Source organism: Anabrus simplex, chromosome 5, assembly GCF_040414725.1.
Source record: "Anabrus simplex isolate iqAnaSimp1 chromosome 5, ASM4041472v1, whole genome shotgun sequence".
NCBI classification, from domain to species: domain Eukaryota; kingdom Metazoa; phylum Arthropoda; class Insecta; order Orthoptera; family Tettigoniidae; genus Anabrus; species Anabrus simplex.
Window position 1 is genome coordinate 275,365,740 of NC_090269.1, and position 22,806 is coordinate 275,388,545.

Sequence of the window (22,806 nt, forward strand, 5' to 3'; positions counted from 1 at the left end):
AGAGAGAGACATTGCGAGGCTACTATCAGCACATGAAAAACAAAATTTGACCACCAGCCGGAGAGGGGTTGGTTAGTCGGAGGAAAAGAGATGGGAGACTATCTCCAACTACATCATGTTCAGATTCCTAATTAATGTCAAGTTCTAGAATGATACTTTAATGATCAGCTCAATTAAATTGTGTAGTTTCATCATGTAAAGGTTGTTGGGGCTTTTTCAATCTTGAAATTCCCAGTGTTTCACCCCAATGTGGTAGTTGGCTCATTTTGCGATTGAAAAGTCCTTAAGAACTTGAATGTTTTAACATAGTAAGTATTTACTAACTAGGCTGTAATCTGGCTAAATGGTTAACGTGCTGCCTTTGGTCACAGGGGTCCCAGGTTCGATTCCTGGCAGGGTCGGGGATTTTAACCATCATTGGTTAATTCTGCTAGAACGGGGGCTGGGTGTGTGTGTTGTCTTCATCATCATTTCATCCTCATCACGACGCGCAGGTTGCCTACGGGAGTCAAATCAAATTACCTGCACCTGGCGAACCGAACATGTCCTCGAACACTCCCGGCACTGAAAGCCATGCGCCGTTTCATTTCACTAGGCTGTAAAGATTTTATGAGTGCAGTGTCCAAAATTATACTCGTGTCTGGTACATCCCATGCTCCACAGCCATGTTTAGGGAACAATGTCAGAGATCAACTTCTAAAATGGAAATGCTTGTAAAATATCACATGTCATTGACTTGGGGGCCCCTGCAAGGGGCTGCCGGCTGGATCTTGTGAGGGCCACTTTCCAGGATTATGCTGAAGTCCTTAACAGCAGCTTCGAGACATTCAGAAGGAGACATTCAGAATGGCACGGTTGGCAGATGAAGCATTCTAGTACTTAGTCTGCTGCCTTGTAGATGAAGTAGGGACTTCTAAAGTGGAAGGGAGTTCACTGTGAAAGAAAACCAATGACTGTAGACATGTTATAGGCTTTTCGGCTTATGCTGTGTCAAGGAAACAAGGGGAAAATCTCAACTGTTCACGAGGAAAACTTCTCCAGTAATGAAGGTTTGAGTTTTACAGTTAGTAGAGAAAGTGGTACGTTCATTCATCACCAAATGGCTCACCGTACACTGTAACAGTGTGTGTAAATGTGTGAAGACCTGTTTTGCCCCGTCCGTCCGTCTCTAGATTGTGCCATCAGCTCCTGCTCGAATTGCTAGCGCTGTGCTAGTGTACGATAAGGCATCTGGTGATGAATGAACGTACCACTTTCTTTTACTAACTGTAAAATTCAAACCTTCATTATTGATAAGTCTTCCTCGTGAACAGCCAAGATTTTCTACTGAAGACGCAGACCCAAGTTCTCTGCGAAACATAGAGTTTCACCTTGATATCTTGACACTGCATAAGCCCAAAAGCCTATATCATGTCTACAATTATGGGCCTTGAAAGCATCAATGTTAACCTTGACTGTGTTAGGGCTAGCAAGTCAGCAGAAGACAGAGAAGAGGGATTGCTGTCAAGAAGCCTTGGATTGTGAGGAGCCTTGTTCATTCTACACCCACCCTACTGGAGTGGCAAATCGATGATGCTGATGCTGATGATGATGATGAGTTTCTTCATATAAGGAACACAGATGTAGGAGAGTGGGCTCAGAATAAACACTCTCAGTGAAAGGATGGTTTGGACACATGCAGAGAATGGAGGAAAGGAGTATATCAGAACGGGTGTTTGAAATGGAAATAAAAACACAAGACTCTGGTAGAGACTCAGAAAAATATGGTTGGAGCAGGTTAAGACAGGCCTGGGAAGAAGAGTGAGAGATGTGGAAGAATTTTTTTGAAAGAGAGTGGTGAAAGCATAGAAGCAGATGGAAGTCATTGATCTACATTCCGATCCAAACATAATTGGAGAAGGGAAGAAACATTTTCAGGAGTTGAGCTAATGCAGGGTCGTTCAGAGTTCTTGAGCACTTCTGCAATATTTCACCATATGTAAATCAAAGTGGCACTCAAACACATGGTTTGGTTCATAGTTTCTTTTGCTCTAACATCTCCATATTTTGGCTTTAAAACATCAGAGTAAAAGTCATCATTACTTGTATGATTACAAGGAAAAAATTCCCAGTCTACAATTTCCTTTATGTGAAAGGAAGCAACCTAGAGCTCTTTGTTCATTCCCAATTGCTTTGCCTCTTTGGTTCTTAAAAATTTTCTCAAGGATCTCTCTCTGTAGTATGTTTTTCTACTTTAACAACAAATTTCTGAATAATTCAGTTCCATATTGAAGCCCATTTTGAAATCATAGTGTGGCAAAAACATTTATATCAAATTATAAGTGAGTTTTAGGTTCTACAGAACTTGATTTACTGTCACAAACCAAACGCAAAGGCAATTTTTTTTGCACAATTGTTGTACTGTAAGAGGATAGCATGCAGAGAATTGGCCTCCGGATTTAACTGCAAGGCTTTGAAATCGTACCTGGAATCCTGGTACGCAAGCATGACGAGTGGTGCAGCTGGAAATCCCTGAGCCAGCTCGAAGTTGTTGTGTCGTGGAGTGTACATACATGCAGTTTCTCAACCCATTCTGAAGCTGTATTGTTTCACTCATCAGTCACTCACAAAAGTACAGCAGAAATGACTGGTATAAATCGCATGATGATAACATGAGTTTTTTTACACCAAGCACAACGAATTAGGACTTCATTGTCGTACTGTTCGTCACACGTTTCTTTCTTCTTCTCCAAACAATATTTAGCGGGCACTACAAACATGGGAAGTCGCTCTCTTGTGTAATTCATTGTAAATATGAATATTTTATCATATCCCAAAATCATGAAGATGAAAACTGAAAATGTATGAAAGACTGCAGTTCAAGGATTGTGTCTCTGTGGTGAACCTCAGTTTTAACATCATTATGAGAAGTTAGAATGTCTGTTAATTGGCAGTAAAAAGCTTTTCACTGGTGGAAGAAGAATTTGTCTGATGGTTGAATTATGCCCATGGTATGGAGGAGTCTGAAGCAGTTCTATGTTTTGTGTGGAGGGATGTCTTCAAGACAAGTCGTATCACTGTATGTGGTCTACAAATCAAAAAGCAGGGCACAGTTTTCTTTAGAGAATGGGATACAGGCTTCTCTAAACCATATTTTCAGTTCTGTTTTCCCCATTTTTCCTAAATTTGTGACAGTGACGATGTTATCTGCTTTAAACATTATTTCTGAAACCAGAGGACCGAAGGTTCTGGTTGACTCCTGCATTACAATAAATAATTTAGGGAACAAAGAACTGTCCATGCTGATTGATGGCATTATGAATGTGTGAGTGAACTAACCGATTGGACTATCATGTGTGTATGTTTCTCACCTACTACAGATAATTCTTTTCAATCACATTTCGTGCTCAAACTCGAACAATGTTTTAAATAGAGGACGGGATGTAATGAAGAAATCGCTCTCGAGCCCTCTCCAGAAATTCTTCTGCAGACTTATTCTTATGTTTTTTGTCCTGAATATGCAAACAAGATCCAAATTTCATAATTTTCCTACTCCCAATTCTGTGTTGTTTCTTGAAATGGCTGATCCAGGCACGAGAGACGGAGAAATTACTTTTTTAAATAGATAGTTCGATTTGAAACCGGAAGAACTATCATGTTTATCTCATTATTCTCACTTATTCTATTTAGTTGGGACAACCAGGTTGGGAGTAGTTTAAATCTATTAGATATAATGAAGGTAAATAATTACATGGTTTATTTAAAAGTGAAATTGTCGGTGCATGACAAATGTGCTCCGTATGTTATTGTGTGATCACTTACATTTTGCCTTCCCCTTCTTGCCTCCTAGAACTGGGAATAGAGTTTTTCATACAGCATTTTTGTACGTTCAATCCGACATACCCGTATTTTCCAACTGCTTCTTTCATAAGTAAAAACTTCACTAAATGAAAGTATTTGCGGATGTGTGAAAGAGATAATCGCTTTTTACCACCTTCATTAAGCTAGAATCTTACAGCCCTCCTCTTGTACTCCATACTGATGTTTCCTTGTGCACTTTTTATGGGCCTAAGAACATATCTAGAACTGGATTATTTACATGGTGATGAACTCATATTCTAGTTTTGAACTTGGACCCGGAACTTCACTTGTGATCGGCAGAAGGTTTTGTTAAACTGAATCATTTGAGTTGCATCCACTGTCTCCTCTGTGTACATCAGGAGAAACTCCTCAATATGTTGCTCTCCTCTACAATTATTTTCCATCAAATCAATCAGATATTGCCCCATTTCCTTTTCTTTTGAGCTAATTTCTCTGGAAAACAAACCCTTTTTTGCGGAAGTAACTCATTGGTCATTACAAACTCCATTACGTTAATAGGATTTAAAATGTCATCCTCCGGGGAACTCATTTTCACTGTCTTGCTTTCTTTAAAACAACCATCAAAACTGTTATGTTATTGCTTTATGCACTGGAACACCCCACAGCTGAGAAGCGTATGCGGCTCTGCTTATCACTGGCCTTGCATACCTGGGACGTCAGGACTGTCCACTCCATCCAACATGTACAATACCCATGCTACTTCCCATTGATCTATATGAGAGATTCGCCACATGTTTTTGGAGACTTGTAGTTTGTTGATATAGATGTTGATTCCCATAGGGAACCTGAAATATTTGTCCCGAATGAGTAAATTTATAATATCAATATAAATGGTCCGTTATTGGACATTATAAATTTTCCAGCTAACTCATTCCTGGTTGCCAACTTTTTGCCCCACCCCCCCATGTGCTAAGCTGGGCTCATCAGTTGGTACTTAGCACACCCACCAAGATGCATGGCTAGTGCATACCGTGGAGGCCACTGCGTAGGGCACTTCGAGCCACCGGCAGTGCCAATACACTATGAGACACCTGGAGGCTGATTTTCTGCACATTGTTCTCTTATAGTACAATGATTGTGTCAAAAAAATTCAGGATTGGTTTCGACCTGTTTTACCTGTTACTTCCCTTGTTAGCATCTTGATTCTACCTCATAATCTATATACTAAATGAATATTACACAGCTTATTTTTAAACAGTAGGGTCGAATTATTAACATGGCTCATCTCAGTGAGATTTAACAACTTGCTTGAAGTTTCTAAACTTCATTTCAATTTTCCCTAACTATTACAAATCTTTACTAGTTTATAGCTTCAAATGAATTGTAACGATTATCTTACACATTGAAGTTAGTGAAGGTAAAACTACTTGCATTAATTTTAAACATAAATTACTTATCTTGGTGGCTTATTTCATTATTAATTACTATTTCTTTGAGTTAAATAACACATTGTGTACTTATATATTCTTTCAAAGTCACTTTGTGAAAGAAAATCTGTTAGTGCTTATGTATTAATAATTTTCACTACTAAACTAAATATAGAACCAGGTTGAGTGGCTCAGATGGTTTAAGCACTGGCCTTCTGACTCCAACTTGGCAGGTTCTATCCTGGTTCGGTTCCGTAGTATTTGAAGGTGCTCAAATGTCAGCCTCGTTCATGTCTGTAGATTTATTGGCTCGTTAAAGAACTCCTGTGGGACTAAATTCCATCACCTCGGCATCTCTGAAAACCATAAAAGTAGTTAGTGAGATGTAAAGCCAATAACATTATTATTCCTAAATATAGAATTCACTTTGAAATACTGCACCATTTTCTGTGATCCGTTGATAAAAATGCATTCTTCAGAAACTATTAAAAAATGCTCATTTTAAAATCAAATTATCTCTGAAAAGAAAATCTAGATTACAACTCTTAATGTCGAGGTTCATTAGAATTGTGTACAAAATGTATTACCACCATGGTGCAATAATAAGAGGACTCAAATGTTACATTGCATTATCTTCTTGCAAAATAGAAGTTGTATAATATTGAGACCTTTTGTGATGATACCTTATTCTCTATACCAGGGGGTCTCCAACTTTTTATTTCTCTTTTTTGTCAGCGGGCTGAATTGACTAAGCAGAAAGAAGGCGAGGACCGCATTAGAAAAGATCTACTCCAAAGTAATTTAGTGAGTTTAAAAAAATCCAGGTTGTATTAACAAAGAAGATTTAATATAAAATATTTTTTCCATATCTAAATAATATGCGTTGACTTACAGTACACTTGCAGAGGACACCCTTGACCTCGAACATTCTGAATCGCATGGAAATGTGTAGAATATAGATCATTTTCAGTAAAAGCGGTCTCAGTCATTCGTATACAAAACTGTGCATTCTACATGAAAAGACATTTGAATAATCATCTATTCAAGTCCTCAGGGAGGAATTTGGATAATGCAAGGAAACATATTATCAATATAATATGAGGATAAACATGCATAATGCAATGCCATGAGTACAAAATATTTTTTTAAGTAAGGGCCGGTTCTTTTTTATAATCCCATAGTTAGCATGCACGCTGCAACAAGTGTGCGCGCTACCTCCCAGCATACTTTGCGAACAAGCAGGCGTCAGTTGCAGCTTTGTAGCTAACTTGTACGTGGAACTGTGCATCTTTAGAATGTTTATGATTATTGCATCACCCACCACGTGTTAGATACAGTCTGTAATACATTTTTTGAGTGCATGAAACATGTCGATTGCAAACATTATATTGTTACATTTACCATCAACAGTGTCAGACCTTCTGCTCAAAGTAATTACAATACATAAAACACATTTGTTCTACTGATGTGGTTGTGCTGCTCTTATTCTTCAAAGTGCAGATGTGTGATTTTAATGAAGTGGTTAAAGCAGAGTGGAAGAGAATAATATGCACATCTCACGAAAGCCACATTCTTAATCACTTGTAATATGCAAACATTCATCGTCAGCTTTGGGAGATGTATGGTGATAATGCAATGAGTGAAGGTAAAGTGCTAAAATGGGTAAGAGAGTTCAAAAGTGGCTGTGAAAGTGTTCACGATGAAGAGCGCTCAGGTTGACCATCACAGATGATTTGGCGACTGCAATTGACACGAAAATTCAGGAGGAAAGACGATTCATGATAACCACTCTCTCAATGGATTTTCCTCAAGTGTCTTAAGTCTGTATACTGTATAAAATTGTGTCTGAAAACCGAAACTTCAGGAATTTGTGCTCCTGATGGGTACCCAAACTCCTCACAGAAGACCACAAACAAAAGAGATTGGCCAGTTCCCTCACCTTTTTGACTCATTATGCCCAAGAAGAGGATGACATGTTGAGTCGAATCGTCACATGAGATGAAACATGGGTATCCCATTTCACCCCTGAATCCAAGCAACAGTCAATGGAATGGCAACACTCAACTTCTCCTATCAAGGTCAAACCCAAACAAACGCTGTCACAGCACAAGATCATGGCAACTGTGTTCAGGGACAGGTGATGTTTTGCTAGAGGACTTTATGCCACGAGGAACGACGATCAGTGCAGAAGCCTACTACGCAACCTTGACCAAACTCTGACGTGCGTTTCAGAATAAAAGACCCAGCACGCTAAGGGAATTTTGCTCCTTCATGATAGCGCAACGCCTCACACTACTGTCCAGACTCAGAAACTGATTGACTCTTTCAGGTGGGAAGTTTTGGATCACCCACTGTATAGCCCTGACCTTGCTCCTAATAATTTTCACCTTTCTTGGTGGCCGAAACATCATCTTTGCGGATAGCGTTTCAACGACAATGAAGAAGTGAAAGTGGCCGTGAACTCTTGGCTGTCAGAGCAGGCAGCAGACTTCTTTGAAGAGGGATTTCAAAACTTAGTTTTAAGGAATGACAAGTGTCTAAATAAGCAAGGCAACTATGTAGAAAAATAAAGAAACATATGTTGTGAACCGTAAAAATAAATGTGGTTTGAAAATAAAATGTTTGTTTATTTTTATTACCAAAATGGCCCTTAATTGAAAAACAGCCCTCATATATTGTTACATTTACCATCAACAGTGTCACAGACCTTCTGTTCAAAGTAATTACAATACATCAAACTCATTTGTTCTACTGATGTGGTTGTGCTGCTCTTATTCTTCAAAGTGCAGATGTGTGATTTCAATGAAGTGGTTAAAGCAGAGTGGAAGAGAATAATATGCACATCTCACGAAAGCCACATTCTTAAATTCAATATCACTTTTTCATTTAGGCAGTCTGGTATCAAAAGCCATCCTAATTACATTTTCAAATGATGTTAATGGTATGTCAGTGTCATAGCCTACATTTTGCCAAGCATAATGCAACATAGGCTTGTATTATTGTGCAGAAAACTGAGTATATATCAGGGTGAATTCTATTGATGAATTGTCAATCTTGTAACTCGTAATTTTTCACTTTGTAGTCTTATAAAATCAGCTATTCTTCTCATATGAAGCTTATTCTGCCGAAAGAAATACACATCAAGTGGCTGGCAATATTTTGTTGCTTTTGGTGGCATCATCTTAAGTATTAACATCTTTGTTTGGAAAACATGCATCTAGAAGGGTATAATCTGTATGACCTGACTGGGAATCACACAGCAGTAGGCTCTTTTGTCATTCAGTTTTGTTTGCCTCCACACAAATATTTCATGGACATGTTGCTTCAAGATTCTTTGAAACATTTATGCCAAAAGTGCCTTGTGTTTCTTGAAAACAGATTTACAGCTTGTTAACTAATCTGCCACTCATTGATAAAGGTACATCAAGTGTATAGCTGATGCCAATAATGAACTGTAGAATCCTATGCCATTGATCTATCATATTGCTACATTACATGATCTTTTAAAGTTTATAATTGTGACTGCCTGTTTTCTTTGAAGTGAGCTATGTACAGGCTGTAACACTCAAGCTGTAGTTTTCTCTCCTCTTTGAGATAGTGTTGACATAGATGATATTTCATAATGAAATTGACTTTGGTCACTGTTCCAAACATGTCCTTTGTCCACACTCCCCTGTGTTTTAAATTTGTTCACTTCCTCCACAAACTCTTGTGCCTTCTGATGTATCTTCTTCTGTGTACTTATGTGTGACAAATGTAGTAATATGCTTGGAAGAAATGCCATATTCAGCCTTAAGATTGTCGATAAAGCAATAGAAGATTGAAATTGTCCATGCCAACCATTTTAGATGCTTCTAGTGCCCACATTTGCTGATGCCAATAATGAACTGTAGACTCACATGCTATTGATCTATTATATTGCAGCATTACATGCTCTTTTTTTAGTTTGTAATTTTGACAGCCTGTTTCCGTTGAAGTGAGCTCTTTCTCATCATTTACTAGTCACGTAATGTAAAAGTAACTTGCGACTTATTACTTTCAATGCACTTATAGTGCCTCATTAGTTTTGCAATAGGAGTTGAAGCTAGTATTGTAATAGTCCTCGTAATAGCTCTCCAGAATGTTGTTGTCAGTATCTTGTAATACACTGGGCCTCGATTTTTTGAGTGGAGATAGTTCATGCTCGCTTTGACTTGACAGTTCCTGTTGCCCTAGAGATGAAAGTCTTGTATGGCTTGAACATCACCTTCAGGTGCAGGCTCTTCCTCCCCTTCAAAATCTGACTGTGTCATCCCCATTATATTTCGGCATTACTGTGGTATAAAATGTATTCACAAACTACATATCCTTGACTGCAATTGTGTTCCCATATTCAGCACGTCGCAACTTTTTCTCTAATATTTTGACAACATTTGTGGAATTAATTCTCCTCATGATGACAATGTACACACTTTACATTGTAACCTGCAACCGAACACTCCAAGAGACTTACTCGTACTGCAGCTGTACTTATCAGTGCGGAAACAACATGTCGCTGTCTAGTGGCGCTAGCAGGCAATTGCTGAGTTTTGCATGAAAAAGTTACAGACCACTGTTTTTGTCATGAACAGTCTATATTCTAAGCATGTTTTTATGTAGTCCAGAGTGTTCGAGGTCAAGAATCTCCCCTGTTAGTGTGACATTTGGAGCTGTGTTTCAATCAGTAAGATTGATTTAAAATGTTTATTTAATGATGAAGTACAATATTTGGATATTACATACCCATATCATTGTAGAAAATGTTTTTTACATATATATGTTGGCATATATACAGAAAACATAGCGCGAGTGAAATTCTTCTAGTTTTTTAAGTTCTTTTCAGACAATGTGTTTTAAAAGTTCATGAGATTTTTTTAATTGAACAAGTATTTTATATGTTCCATTTGAAGAAAGTCCTCTCATTTCCAATTGAAACATAGGAGGCAAATCTTCAGCTCCACAACTGTATGGATTTTGAAACAATCTCAAATTTCCTGGGGCACCATAATAATTCTGAAGCTTTTTCAGGAATTGCTTCTTTAGATTACAGATAACTTCTAAAATAAAAGTAGTTAGAAATGGTGTGATATGTTCATTTTTATACTGAGCACAGGAAGGAAAATGAGTGAAATAGTTAGTGGAAATCTGTTTCTCAAAGAGAATTTCTTTTTATGGAAATCCTTTCACTTATGCATAAAGATTAGTAATAAGAAAATTCACTCCCTGAAGTTTTATATTTAGAAAATTAATTTCTTCTGTCAGGTTTATAAGGAAAGCTTATTTTCTTAACCACATATCATCTGAAAGAAGAGGCACTAAGCTTTTTTTCTTGTTCTTGAATACACTAATTTCTTTGCGAAGCTCAATCAATCATTTCTACTCTTTGCCTCTACCAAGTCAACAGACCTCACAGGAATATCCTGGTATTCGTGTTAAGTTTCAGAAAGAAAGTTATAAATTGACAGTTTACGAGAGCATTCGACCGGATGAAATTTACAGTGCTTACTGGTTTCTGTGCTTCAACTTTCTCAACTGCTTTACAGATGTTTCCTACTAAGTCAGTCTTAGTTCTACGCATGTTGTATTCACCATCAGTAGAAACACGTTCAACATTTTTCCACTGTAGTCCAAGATTTGATGAAGCTTCCTCAACTTAAAAAAAAAATTCTCCCCCTGTTGTATTTTCCAACTTCTTCTTCTTCTTCTTCTTTTATGACCACATAGGATCACTTTAGTCAGTCCGTCGTTCAGGTCTCTTTGAAGGGATTGTTCGGGCTTTGCGGTCCTCCCAGTACTTCTTCATACGCTCCGATCTTCGTGCCCTTTCCTCAGTTGAAAATGTGCGTGTTGTTGGTTTGTTTTGTGTAAGGGTAAAGCGGAGGTTTGTATTCTTGAGTTTTGTATTCAATTTTATCTTATTTTTGGTGTCTTCTGTTGTAAGGCCTATTTCCTTCAGATCCTCTCTTACTTCTCTGATCCATTTACATCCTGTTGTGGTATTTTTTGAGACGAGATTGTGTTGTACTAGTTGTTTCAGAAGTCTCGAGTCCTGCATCCTCATGATATGTCCAAAGAATCCCAGTCTCCTCTTACGCATAGTATCTGTAATGGGTTCTAGCTCTTTGTACACGACTTTGTTAGGTATTAACCGCCACTGTCCATCTTTCTGATATTTTTTGTTGATACAGGTTCTTCCAATCCTCCTTTCAATTTTCTGAAGTCTGTCAGTCTTTGATTGTTTATTCAGGTAAAAGAGTGTTTCTGCTGCATATGTAGCTTCCGGTTTTATAACTGTGTTGTAGTGTTTTATTTTTGTATTTATTGATAGACATTTCTTTTTGTAGATATCCCATGTTAATTTTTGTGCTTTAGCTAATCTATTTGTTCTTACTTGGATTGAGATTTTTTCATTTAAGTTATGTGTTATTACTTCTCCAAGATATTTAAACTGAGTTACTATTTTGATTTTATTACCATTTATGGTGACTTCTTTTAGCTGTGTTGGTTTTTGGGGCATAATTTCTGTTTTTTCAAATGATATTTTGAGGCCAATTTTATTTGCAATGTTTTGAAGTTCTGATATCTGGGTTTTTGCTTCTTTTATGTCCACTGCTAGTAATGCTAAATCGTCAGCAAAACCCAGGCAATTTGTTTTGATTTTTCGGCCAATCTTTATTTTGGGGGGAGATTTTCTAAACCATTCCCTCATTACCATTTCTAGAGCACAGTTAAATAATAGTGGTGAGAGCCCATCTCCCTGCCGTAGTCCAGTTTTAATTTCAAATGTCTCTGATGTTTCCCCCCTAAACTTCACTTTTGACTTGGTATTGGTGAGAGTCAATTTTATCATGTTTATTAATTTGGGGTGTAGTCCAAGGTGTCTTAAAATTTTAAACAGAGATTCTCTATGGATGCAATCATAAGCTTTCTTGAAATCTACAAATGTTATCACCATATCTCTGTTTCTTCTCCTGTTATAGTCCATTATCAACTTAAGACTCATGATCTGATCAGGACAGCTCCTCCAGGGTCTGAAACCTCCTTGATATTCTCCTAGTTCTTTCTCAAGTTGTAAACTTATCCTATTAAGGATGATTATTGAAAATATTTTGTATGTTATGTCTAGGAGAGAGATTCCCCTGTAGTTATTAGGGTCGGTTTTGTCCCCTTTTTTGTGCAGAGGATGAATGAGGGCTGTTGTCCAGTGTTCTGGTAGTTCTTCTTTAATCCAGATAGAGACAAGTTGTTGATGGAGGGCAACTTTTGCTGAGGTTCCTGCATATTTCCAGATTTCCGCAAAGGTCTGATCTTCTCCTGGCGCTTTGTAGTTTTTTAATTTATTCAGAGCTTGGTAGACTTCCTTTATTGTGGGGGGATTGATGTTTTCTGGTGATGTTTTTATCGGGGTGTTGGTGTCCAAATGAAGGAGTTCTGTAGGTTCCTCACAATTTAAAAGCTTGTTGAAATGTTTAGCCAGAATTTCTGCATTGTCTTTATTGTTATGGGCCAGCTTACCATCTTCATCCTTCATCAGTAGGGTCGGGGGTTCATATTTTTGGAGCTGCTTTCTGAAGGTTTTGTAGTAGTCCCTTGATTTAGTTTTACTGAACTGTTCTTCAATTAACTGCAGGGTGTCCTTATGATGTTGTCTTTTTATTCTTCTTAAGACTTGGGTAGTTTCTTTTCTCTGTTTTACTAGCTTTTGATAGGATATTTCTGTCTTTTGGGACTGATGTAATAGCCATGCCTGATGTCTTTTCTCCACTGTTTCATCACATTCACTGTTCCACCATTGGTGTTTTTTACGTGGTTTAATTGGAGCTAGGTCTTCTGCAATTTGTTTAAGGTTGTGTACTAAGTCTTCAAGTTTGTCTGTGATTTTTATTTTTTCAGTTGCTTTCTGGTAATTTTTGTTGTTGATTAGCTGGGTAGGATCTATTTTTCTTTTAGTTTTAAGGGCTTGCTTTTGTTGTCTCCTCTGGGGAGTGAGTTTAATTTTAATTTTAACTACGTAGTGATCTGAACCTGTGTCTATTCCTCGGAGGACTTTGACGTTATAGATCTCTTTGTGGTGGTATTTGTCCATGCAGACGTGGTCCAGTTGCCATTCTCCTTTAGTGTAGTCAGGGTGTTTCCATGTTTTGAGTTTTTGAGGTTTCCTCTTAAAACATGTTGATTTTGAGATTAAATTATGGTTTCTACACAGGTCAACTAGTCTCTCTCCATTTTTATTTGTTTTCTTGTGTGCTGGCCATTTTCCGATGATGTCACGGTATTTTCTTTCTCTGCCTAGTTGAGCGTTGAAGTCGCCTATTAATAATTTTATATGGTGTTTGGGGATGTTATCTATGGTCTGGTCCAATAGGTCCCAAAATTCTCCTGTTTCCTCCTGGTCTTTTGAGGAGTTGTTCCAACTATGAACTACATTCAATTCTTTGGTAATTTAAAAAATTATTTCCATTCCACAAATACAATCAGTTGATAATATTAGTTAATTCATCCACAGCAGTTGATAACCATTAGGAATTCAGAAAATATCTTCAGCTTGACAAGCAATTGCTGTTACAAATTTTTTCAACAGCTCCACAATGCAAGTTTTAACTAACTCTGTAAACAGTTTTCCTGCCGTTACTAGTTCATGAGCAGCTTGAAAACTAGTAGCTAGAACTGTGAAAATATGCTGTTGAGAAAGCGGATTTTTTTTTTTTTTTCTCTTCAGAGATTGCACTTTATGTTCATGTATCTGACCACTGAACTTCAAATATTTACTACAGTGTTTGTTTTCATAGTGCCTTCAAATACCATATTCTTTAAGGAAGGCGATTGTCTCATTACAGATGAGGTATAATGCCTTATTCTTATTGTTTATGGCAAAGTATTCTGCAGACTACAGTTCTTTAAAAATGCAAAATTCAACATCTACTTTTCTTAACACGAAGACATATCAGTAGTTTATTTTAGTGTTTATTTCAGTATCAATGTATAAATTCTCACTACTGAAGAAAACAAAGAATAACACTAACATTCACAAACCATATCATGGTATTAGTGTTGCTAATGTAACAAAAAGTGCATGGAAACAGTTTATACTGTGATTCTAGTTCATTGTCAGTGATCCAGCTAGCTGTGTTCTGGAGCTCAGGTGGCTGATACTCCATATTGATACTAATGTGTTCTGCAGACGTGGTCCAGAATGTAATGTTCTTTATTTGGTTGAATATTTAACGATAATGACCGAATTACTTTTTATATTTAAAATGTTTTTCTTTTAGGTCACATGTGGAATGTAGTGACTGTAATTTTGCATTTGTTTTGGAGGCCAGTTGAAATTGCTATGCAGGCCAAATGCGGCCCCCTATTCTATGCATTGTACATTGCTAAGCTGAATATACTTTGTAGTTCCATCAGGAGTTTATCCATGCTGATATATGTTTTCTTCTAGGGCTATTCTTGAAAATGCCATCATTTGTAATTCATTTTAAATTAGTTCATATATTTTACAGTATTTCTTTCATCACATCACACACAGAAATATTTTCCTCTAGGGATAATTTTAACTTGCATGTTAACAATTCCCATTCTTCACTAAATTATGTGCAGAATGCATCTTTACTTCAAATTGTAGCTGTAGTCACAAACTTAATGTGGTAGTATTGATTGTTTTTACTGTTTTATTCATCAGTAGTAGCTTTATTCTTCTTAGCACCTTACATGGGGGAGTTCTGTTTTATTTTATCTTGTAAGTATGTAATACATGTTTCGGGCAAAATAACTGCTGCATTCTTTGCTTCTTTTCTGATATAAAATGCAGTATGAACTTGCAATATACATGTGGCCTTATTTGTTGCTGTTGTTTCCTTTATACCATAATGTGACTTATTTCTAATGAAGATTTGTTTCATTCTTATTATGGTCTGCAGAGCTTAGCAAATTAAATCATAATATGCATCAGTATAGTGTATATACAGCATATAACAAAAATGCTTAGCAATAAATTCCTATTGCTGAGTTTTGCTTCGATTAACTTTTTTGAGTGAACACGGAATGTATCTCCAGATTTCTTTTACAGAGCAACATGTACAACATCGATTGCCGAATGGACTTTTTTGTGCCCATCAAAAATGCAATCATCCCTGTTGGGTTTTGTGCCCATAATCTTGGAATCCAGTGGCCTACACTCTACCACTGATTCTCAGAATTAAGTCCAAAACACTGAAATGTTGAAACATTTTTCTCTCTTGCCTGAGCTCAATAATGTTGCAGTAAACCTTCATGAGCGAAAGCTGGAGTCATATCAGACAATGTATGTACTGTGTATAAAATGTCAATGTATGTTCAGAACTCATTGAGATGAGTATAGGCCTTTATTCAAGCAAGAGTTGGACTTTTGAACATCTGGTACAAGGAACGCCAGCGGAGTGTGTCTTAATTCTTGCAAATGAGAGTGGGCTATTGGAATTCACTAAGATCAGACTTGAAGGTTAGATTACTCAAAAACTATTTCCAGACTCATGTGCGGCTCCATGGCTAAATGGTTAGCATGCTGGCCTTTGGTCATAGGGGCCCTGGGTTTGATTCCCGGTAGGGTCGGGAATTTTAACCATCATTGGTTAATTTCGCTGGCACGGGTGCTGGGTGTATGTGTCGTCTTCATCATCATTTCATCCTCATCATGATGCGCAGGTCACCTACGAGCGTCATATCAAAAGACATGCACCTGGCGAACATGTCCTCGGACACTCCTGGCACTAAAAGCCATACTCCATTTGATTTCCAAACTCATGTTGGTTTTCCTTCTCTACATTGTGAGGAATGTGTTATTTAAATTTTACTGTGTATTTTTGTTACACACCATATGTACAAGTTATTTAGACTCAATTTGTGTTTAATCTATTATTTACATCAAGTAATGCAGGTGGTTAGGGAGCACTGTATTAGTTTATTTTGCCAACTTACTTCTTTCTTAGTTGCTTGATTTTATTTTTATGTCATAGGTTTTGTTTATTAATTACTTTTTTCAGTTAGCTACTTCTTTAAAACTAATTTCAGTGAGTTGGTCTAATAAAACACATACATAACTAACGAAAATGCAGTTGTACATTCATATCATGTGTAGAATGACAAGTAAGAGTATCTGTACTATTTAATAGTCATATGCTAAGGTAAAGGGGGTGTAACAATAGTTTATGGTGAAACTTTCAAGGCACACACCTCACATGTAGAAGAAGAAAATATGTTATATGGGCATTCATCCAGAAATGCTTTATTTCCATGTTAAAACTCATTTTCTACAACTCTTACATAATACATTAATCGTGGAAAACATGCAGGAACATAACATACCAGTGTACCATGAAATGTTCAAAATGCCCTCCGTTAGCACTGATACATGTATCAACCTGTCTTGCATTGAATCATGTATGCACTGATGGCGGGTTGATGCCTGTATCTATGGTAATGAAGGGCATTTCTCACATTTCATGTGAGAAAGAGTTTTATGTTGTGTGCTGATACGTTCTGTTCCTGTGTGATTCCCATGATTAATGTGCTATGTAGAGTTGTAGAAAATGAGTTCTAACGTAGAAATGAAGTGTTTCCAGACCCATGCCCATATAGTATGTGTGAGGAATGTGTCCTGAAAGTTTGTCCGTATCTTATTGTTACACCTGTATTTTGACTTGTAATTTTGTATGTTGCATGTCTCTTCTTATTTTACAGTATATGTTTTTTTTAGTAAAACTCACTATCATCACTCGATAGGGTAGCTTTGAAACATTTTATGGTAATGTTCTGGTCTAACATCCATTTATTTGTAGGATATTGCATAGTGTAAATTGTGAACAGTTTATAACTTTAATCTGCAGTATCTGTAATGATAACATATTGAAGATGCTTGTTGTTTAAATGGGCCTAACATCTAGGTCATTGACCTGTAACACATTAAGATATATATAATGAGTTTACAGTTATGGTAGTGATTTTTATGAGCCTTTTTGGACGACAAACTTTACAGTATTTGATAAAATCATAAGAATATTTTTATAAAGGAAATTCAGCCAGTAATTTAAACACACTTTCTAAAAGGTAATCAGATAGGCAGAAAGCACTCTTCTCTTTTGTCTGTTGAGTATTGAATTCTCTCAGCATGTTCTCTGCTACTTCCTTTCTGTGCTGATTCCATAAAGCATACGTGAGACTGAGGAAGAGGAGGATGGAGATCCTGAGAGAAAGACATTGTTGGATGACACAGCTCTTCGCCTGGCGATGTACCAGAACACCATGTAAGTGGCTGCACTGTTTCTTGCAGCTTGCTGGTAGAACACTTGCTGCAGCATGGATGCACCAGCACATCTTCAGGGCTGCCTTGTAGTGTAGAATCCATTTGATACGGTGTAAAGCTAAACATTTTGCTTCTCCCCCCCCCCCCCCTTATATTATTTATCACATTTTCTAGTTTTCTTCACTTATTTTTGAAAATCTAGAGTAGTTAGCTTTCTTAATGCAAGAAATATTGATTAATTAATTAGAATTTATCTAACATTGCCATTAAGCAGACAAAGCCATAGAATAGTGAAATGGTCGTAAAATATAGCTTAAGCACTACACCTTTGCAGTTTTGGAGGTTGCCTTTAATTCCCTTATTTACTGGAGTGATTTCCTTGTCTCATTGCTGCCATCACCTAGATGTTCAATCTTACTGTATAGAATTGTCCCAGCACAACTTGACACAGATTGTATATTTGTATACTTTATACCACATCCTGGGATGAGCTATGTAACAGTCTGACTTATTCTTGGTATAAGATGTAAATGGTCACTTGTTAAAACTGTAGCTCCTATTCATGATCCTGAGTTGCTTCATGAGAAATATCTTGAGCTAAATTTGTAAATATTAATGTTATGAACTTTCACCAGACTGATTAAGGCCTGTATATAATTTATCTCCTATTGTTTATGTTTACTTTTAAAGTATGGAAATCAGGACTCAGAATTTAGTTGTAGGTTGGTGTTTGGTACAGTATATCCTGAAATTGTTTGCTTTTAAATATCAATTGAAATTATTTTAAAATCTTGACGATTATTTTTAAAGATATGTGCAGTTCTGTTTAGAATTATGTATGTATGTATGTGTATGTATGTATGTATGTATTGAAACGGGAATGCCCTGCGAGCATTCACGTTCATGTATTTCTTGAGAGGAACTCGCTAACACCCGACTGTATGCATTCAAAACGAGCGCCGAGCGCGCAGGCATTTTGGGAGACAGCTTGCAAACTAGCACTGCTCCAGAACGCCAGCCAAGGCCAAGTGACGTCACACCGAAGGTTCTCTCTTGTTCTATGGCATTTCATCATGAACGGAATGTAATATCATAATTTCAAGAACGTCACCTTGTAGGCCTGAACAATAAATGCTGCTAGCCAAAGTTTAATGTAAATCGACGGAAGAATGGCCGAGATATAAATTTTTCTAGATGCCCACATGCGCAACCACACCGTCCGACCTTCGGCAATAAAAGGGAGTCGCCAGCCTTGAGTAAAACACAAAGAGAATGGCTGAAGACAGAACAGCGTGGAGAATTCATGTGAAGACCTGCCGATTGGCAGACCACCAGTGATGATGATGATGATGACGCTGAGTGGAATGGCAGTTTAGCGGAAGGCCTAAAATTTCATTCTCAAATATTTGTATTATTAGTGGTCTTATCGACAAATACTACATTACTTAAGTTATATAGTATTAAATTTCCGATCATGTATGTCTTATACATTTTTACTGTTTCGGCTATGATAACAGTGATATTCATGAATTTGTATTTTTGTTGCTAAGTCCATATCAGCGCCAAGTCATGAGAAAATGGGTAAACAGAATTTAATGAAAATTGTTATGTAAAGTCGGGGAATAAGGAACTACAGTCTGCGCTATAAATAATTTTGTAAGATGCCCTAATATCACAGAGTCGAAAGAAAACTAAATGTGAAGGCCTACAGTACAGAAAGCTCATAACATTGAACAACAATAACATTACATTGAGTCGGAGGAGTGGCAGTTCTGGTAAGGAAGGACATTAAACACATGGAAATAGACTTACCAGAACTGGTCGAGCTGGAGGCATGCGGAATTGCCATGCCAGTGCGAGGAACACTCGTCAATATCATATCGGCATACTCCAGACCTAAAAACCTTAACACACAAGACATTGAATCTGTACTAAGGCTAAATCGAAACACGATCCTAGGAGGAGACCTAAACTCGAAACACGACAGCTGGGGATGCCTGAAACCTAACGCAGACGACACAAGGCTGTACAACCACATGCTATCCCAGGACTATGTGGTAACAGCCCCCAGCGAACCTACGTTCCTAGCGCCAAATGATCAGGTCAACGATATATTGGACATAGCCCTTCTACGAAACATTCCTCAAAGACACAGCATTAAAGTTATAAACGACCTGGGGTCGAGGAATCAACCGGTAATATTTATACTGGAAGCGAACCCGGAGGAATATGAGAATAACCCCAAGCGCCGACTCAACTATAAAGCAGCCAAATGGGGTAAATTCAAAAGAAAACTCGATTCACTCCTACAGGGAACTGAGGACACACAAATAGTAAACCCAGCCCAAACGGATGAATCCCTAAAAACACTCATAAATGCGATCCAGGAAGCCACAATTGCGAGCATCCCGGTACACAAACCTAGACAAGACACTAACATCGAAATACCGGCCCACATTAAAGATCTAATACGCCAGCGCAACAGACACAAGCGCAACTGGGCCCGATACCACCGCGATGAAGACCGGATACGTAAAAGTGAACTCAGAATAGAAATCGAAACCGAAATAATGGAGTATAGGTCTTGGATCTGGAATAACAAACTGAGTACGTTTGACACAAATACCAGACCGGTGTGGAACTTAGCGAGATATTTAACGCGAGAACCACACGTGATCCCAACAATTAAGGGACCTAACGGACCAGTATATGAAAATCAAGATAAAGCCGAGGTGTTCCAGTAGCTTCTATTCACCTTTACACTGTCCACTAACTGATACCTCTTCCTTCCTCTCTTCAGTTTCCCTTGTATCTTCCCTTCCAATCCTTCGGTTATTAAACAATTTCGTCGTAAGTAGTGGCCTAACCAATTTTTCTTCCATCTTTGAATGCATTCCAATATCGTTCTCCTTCCTTCACCCACTCTTTTTAATACTTCCTCATTCCTTACTTTTTCCTGCCAGCAGATTTTCTCTGTCTTCCACCAGATCCACATTTCAAATTTTCTTTCTTCCTCTTTTCTCAACGTCCAAGTCTTAGCCCCATAAAGCCCCACACTCCACACAAAGCACTTCACTAACCTCTTTTTAAGGTCCTTATTTAGAGGCCCACTCAACAGTGGCCTTTGTTTCATTAATGCTTCCTTGGCCATTGCAATTCTAGTCTTCACTTCGTCCAAGCCGTAAAGATCACTTCTGATAATGCTTCCCAAATATTTGAATTTAGACACTTGTTCAATCTCCTCCACCAAAAGTATTAGTTTAGCTGTTGAGTCTCTCTTTGATCCCATGATCATTGCCTTGGTCTTTTTCCTGTTAATTTTCATGCCTATTTTCCTACAGGATCTGTTCAACTTTTCCAACATAGCATTCATCATTTTCTCAGTTTCTGCCAGAACCACCATGTCATCTGCAAATCGAATGCATTCAATTATTTTTCCTCCAACTGCCACACCTTGTTTTCCTTGAAAACAATTTGCAATTAATTCCTCCAGGTATAAAACAGCGTTGGTGAAAGACAACAGCCTTGTCTCACCTCCTTTGCCAATTCTGCTCCCTTCTGACAGATCATGTCCTATTCTGATTTGGACAGTTTGGTTTATGTAAAGGTTCTTAATTAGCCTTCTTTATTACCAGTCTACTCCATTCTTCTTCAGTATGCCCATTAATTTCTCCCATTGAACTCTGTCAAAAGCCTTTTCCAGGTCAATAAAAGTCACAAATACCAGTCTTCCTTTTTCAATGTATCTTTCTCCAATAGTTCTTAGTAACCCAATAGCATCTCTTGTACCTTTTCCCTTTCTAAATCCATACTCCACTCAGCGTGAAAAAATTTATTTATAGCCTAGATTGTAGTGACTTATTTCCCAGCTTTGCATTCCGATTTTCATTAAGAAAAGACCGCTAATAACATAAATATTTGAGAATTAAATTTTAGGTCTTCCCTTAAACCATTTCATTAAATTCTCTTCAGCCGTTTTCTCGTGATGCGTGTACATACGTACAGACAGACAGAAATTACGGAAAATTTAAAAAAGTGCATTTCCTTGCTACTCTTGACACGAACGATACAGTAATACCATCTTTTTTTTTTTAATTCTCAGCAATGTACAGACAAAACTCTTATTTATATATATAGGTGTGTAACACTAGCAAAATAAACTAAGCATTGTTTTGTTATTACTATAAGTTTCTGAGTTTTTAAATATAAGTCTTTTCAGGATATTAAAGTATTTTTCTTGGTAATTGTTTGTAATTGGATATTGCTTTCTGAACCATCTATCAAAGGAAGACTCATCCCTCTTAATTGCCACAAGAAAAATTTAGAGACCTCAACATTTTAATTGAATGCATTTTCAGTGTTTATTTTCTCTTCACCCATGGTGTATTCATCAGTCTGAAGAAAGTGTAGAGAGATTGACTTCCTTTTCCTTCAGTGTTACTTTTCAAGATTGACTTCCTTTTCCTTCAGTGTTACTTTTCATAACAGGTAAATTGAAACCCTCATTCTCCAAATTTCCTCCAAAAGCACTTGCAGTTCCACTCTGTATTACTCCCTCACCCAGTTCTAACATGTGCAGTTTTGTAATGGCCTTATTTATTGTGTTGTTTCAGGGGAATGACGGTAACATCAGGGAGTGTTGCAATAAAGAAAGATAGTTCAAATTTGATTGGCATTAGTATAGGTGGAGGTGCACCACTTTGTCCATGTCTCTATATTGTCCAGGTGAGAAATGCATGGGTGTTTTGTTCATCTGTTTGTAACCTGTTATTTGAAATAATATATTATGTGCTATATCTTAAATAAAAGTACTCTTTAAGTATCATACCCATTCCATGCAAGTGGAACTGCCTGTCATGTCAACATATTATTGAAAAAATGAGTTTAAGGCCAAAGCTTTCAAAAATTGAAGTGTGCGCATTCCACCTGTATTCGGAATTGGGACGATGGAAATTGAATGTGTCATATGAGGATCAAAATTGAAGCAAACATATTCACCCATGTACCTGGGTGTAAGTCTGGACAGATCACTCACAAGAACCATTATAGATATACAGCCAATAAAGCTGTGGCAAGGAAAAACATCCTAAATAAATTAACATGCAATAAATGGGGTGCAAACCTCACTCTCTTGAAAACAACACGCAGGGGCTTCAATCAGTCATTCATCATTGGTCTGTATTTAATGCTGACACCTAGGTGGGAGATACCCTATCAGTTGTTTACCTAGTCTTTCCTTAAATGATTTCAAAGAACTTGGAAATTTAGAGAACATTATTC

General features: G+C 37.4%; 1 protein-coding gene across 9 annotated transcripts in view; it reads left to right on the forward strand.

Annotated features, from left to right (window-relative positions):
- Nucleotides 1–22,806, forward strand: part of PICK1 (protein interacting with PRKCA 1) — a 282,950-nt gene that overhangs the window by 37,528 nt on the left and 222,616 nt on the right. For all 9 annotated transcript variants that reach the window (XM_067147396.2, XM_067147392.2, XM_067147394.2 and 6 more), the window contains one exon: nt 22,140–22,251. In XM_067147396.2, the coding sequence (XP_067003497.2) occupies nt 22,140–22,251 (112 nt within the window). The remainder of the gene's footprint in view (nt 1–22,139; nt 22,252–22,806) is intronic.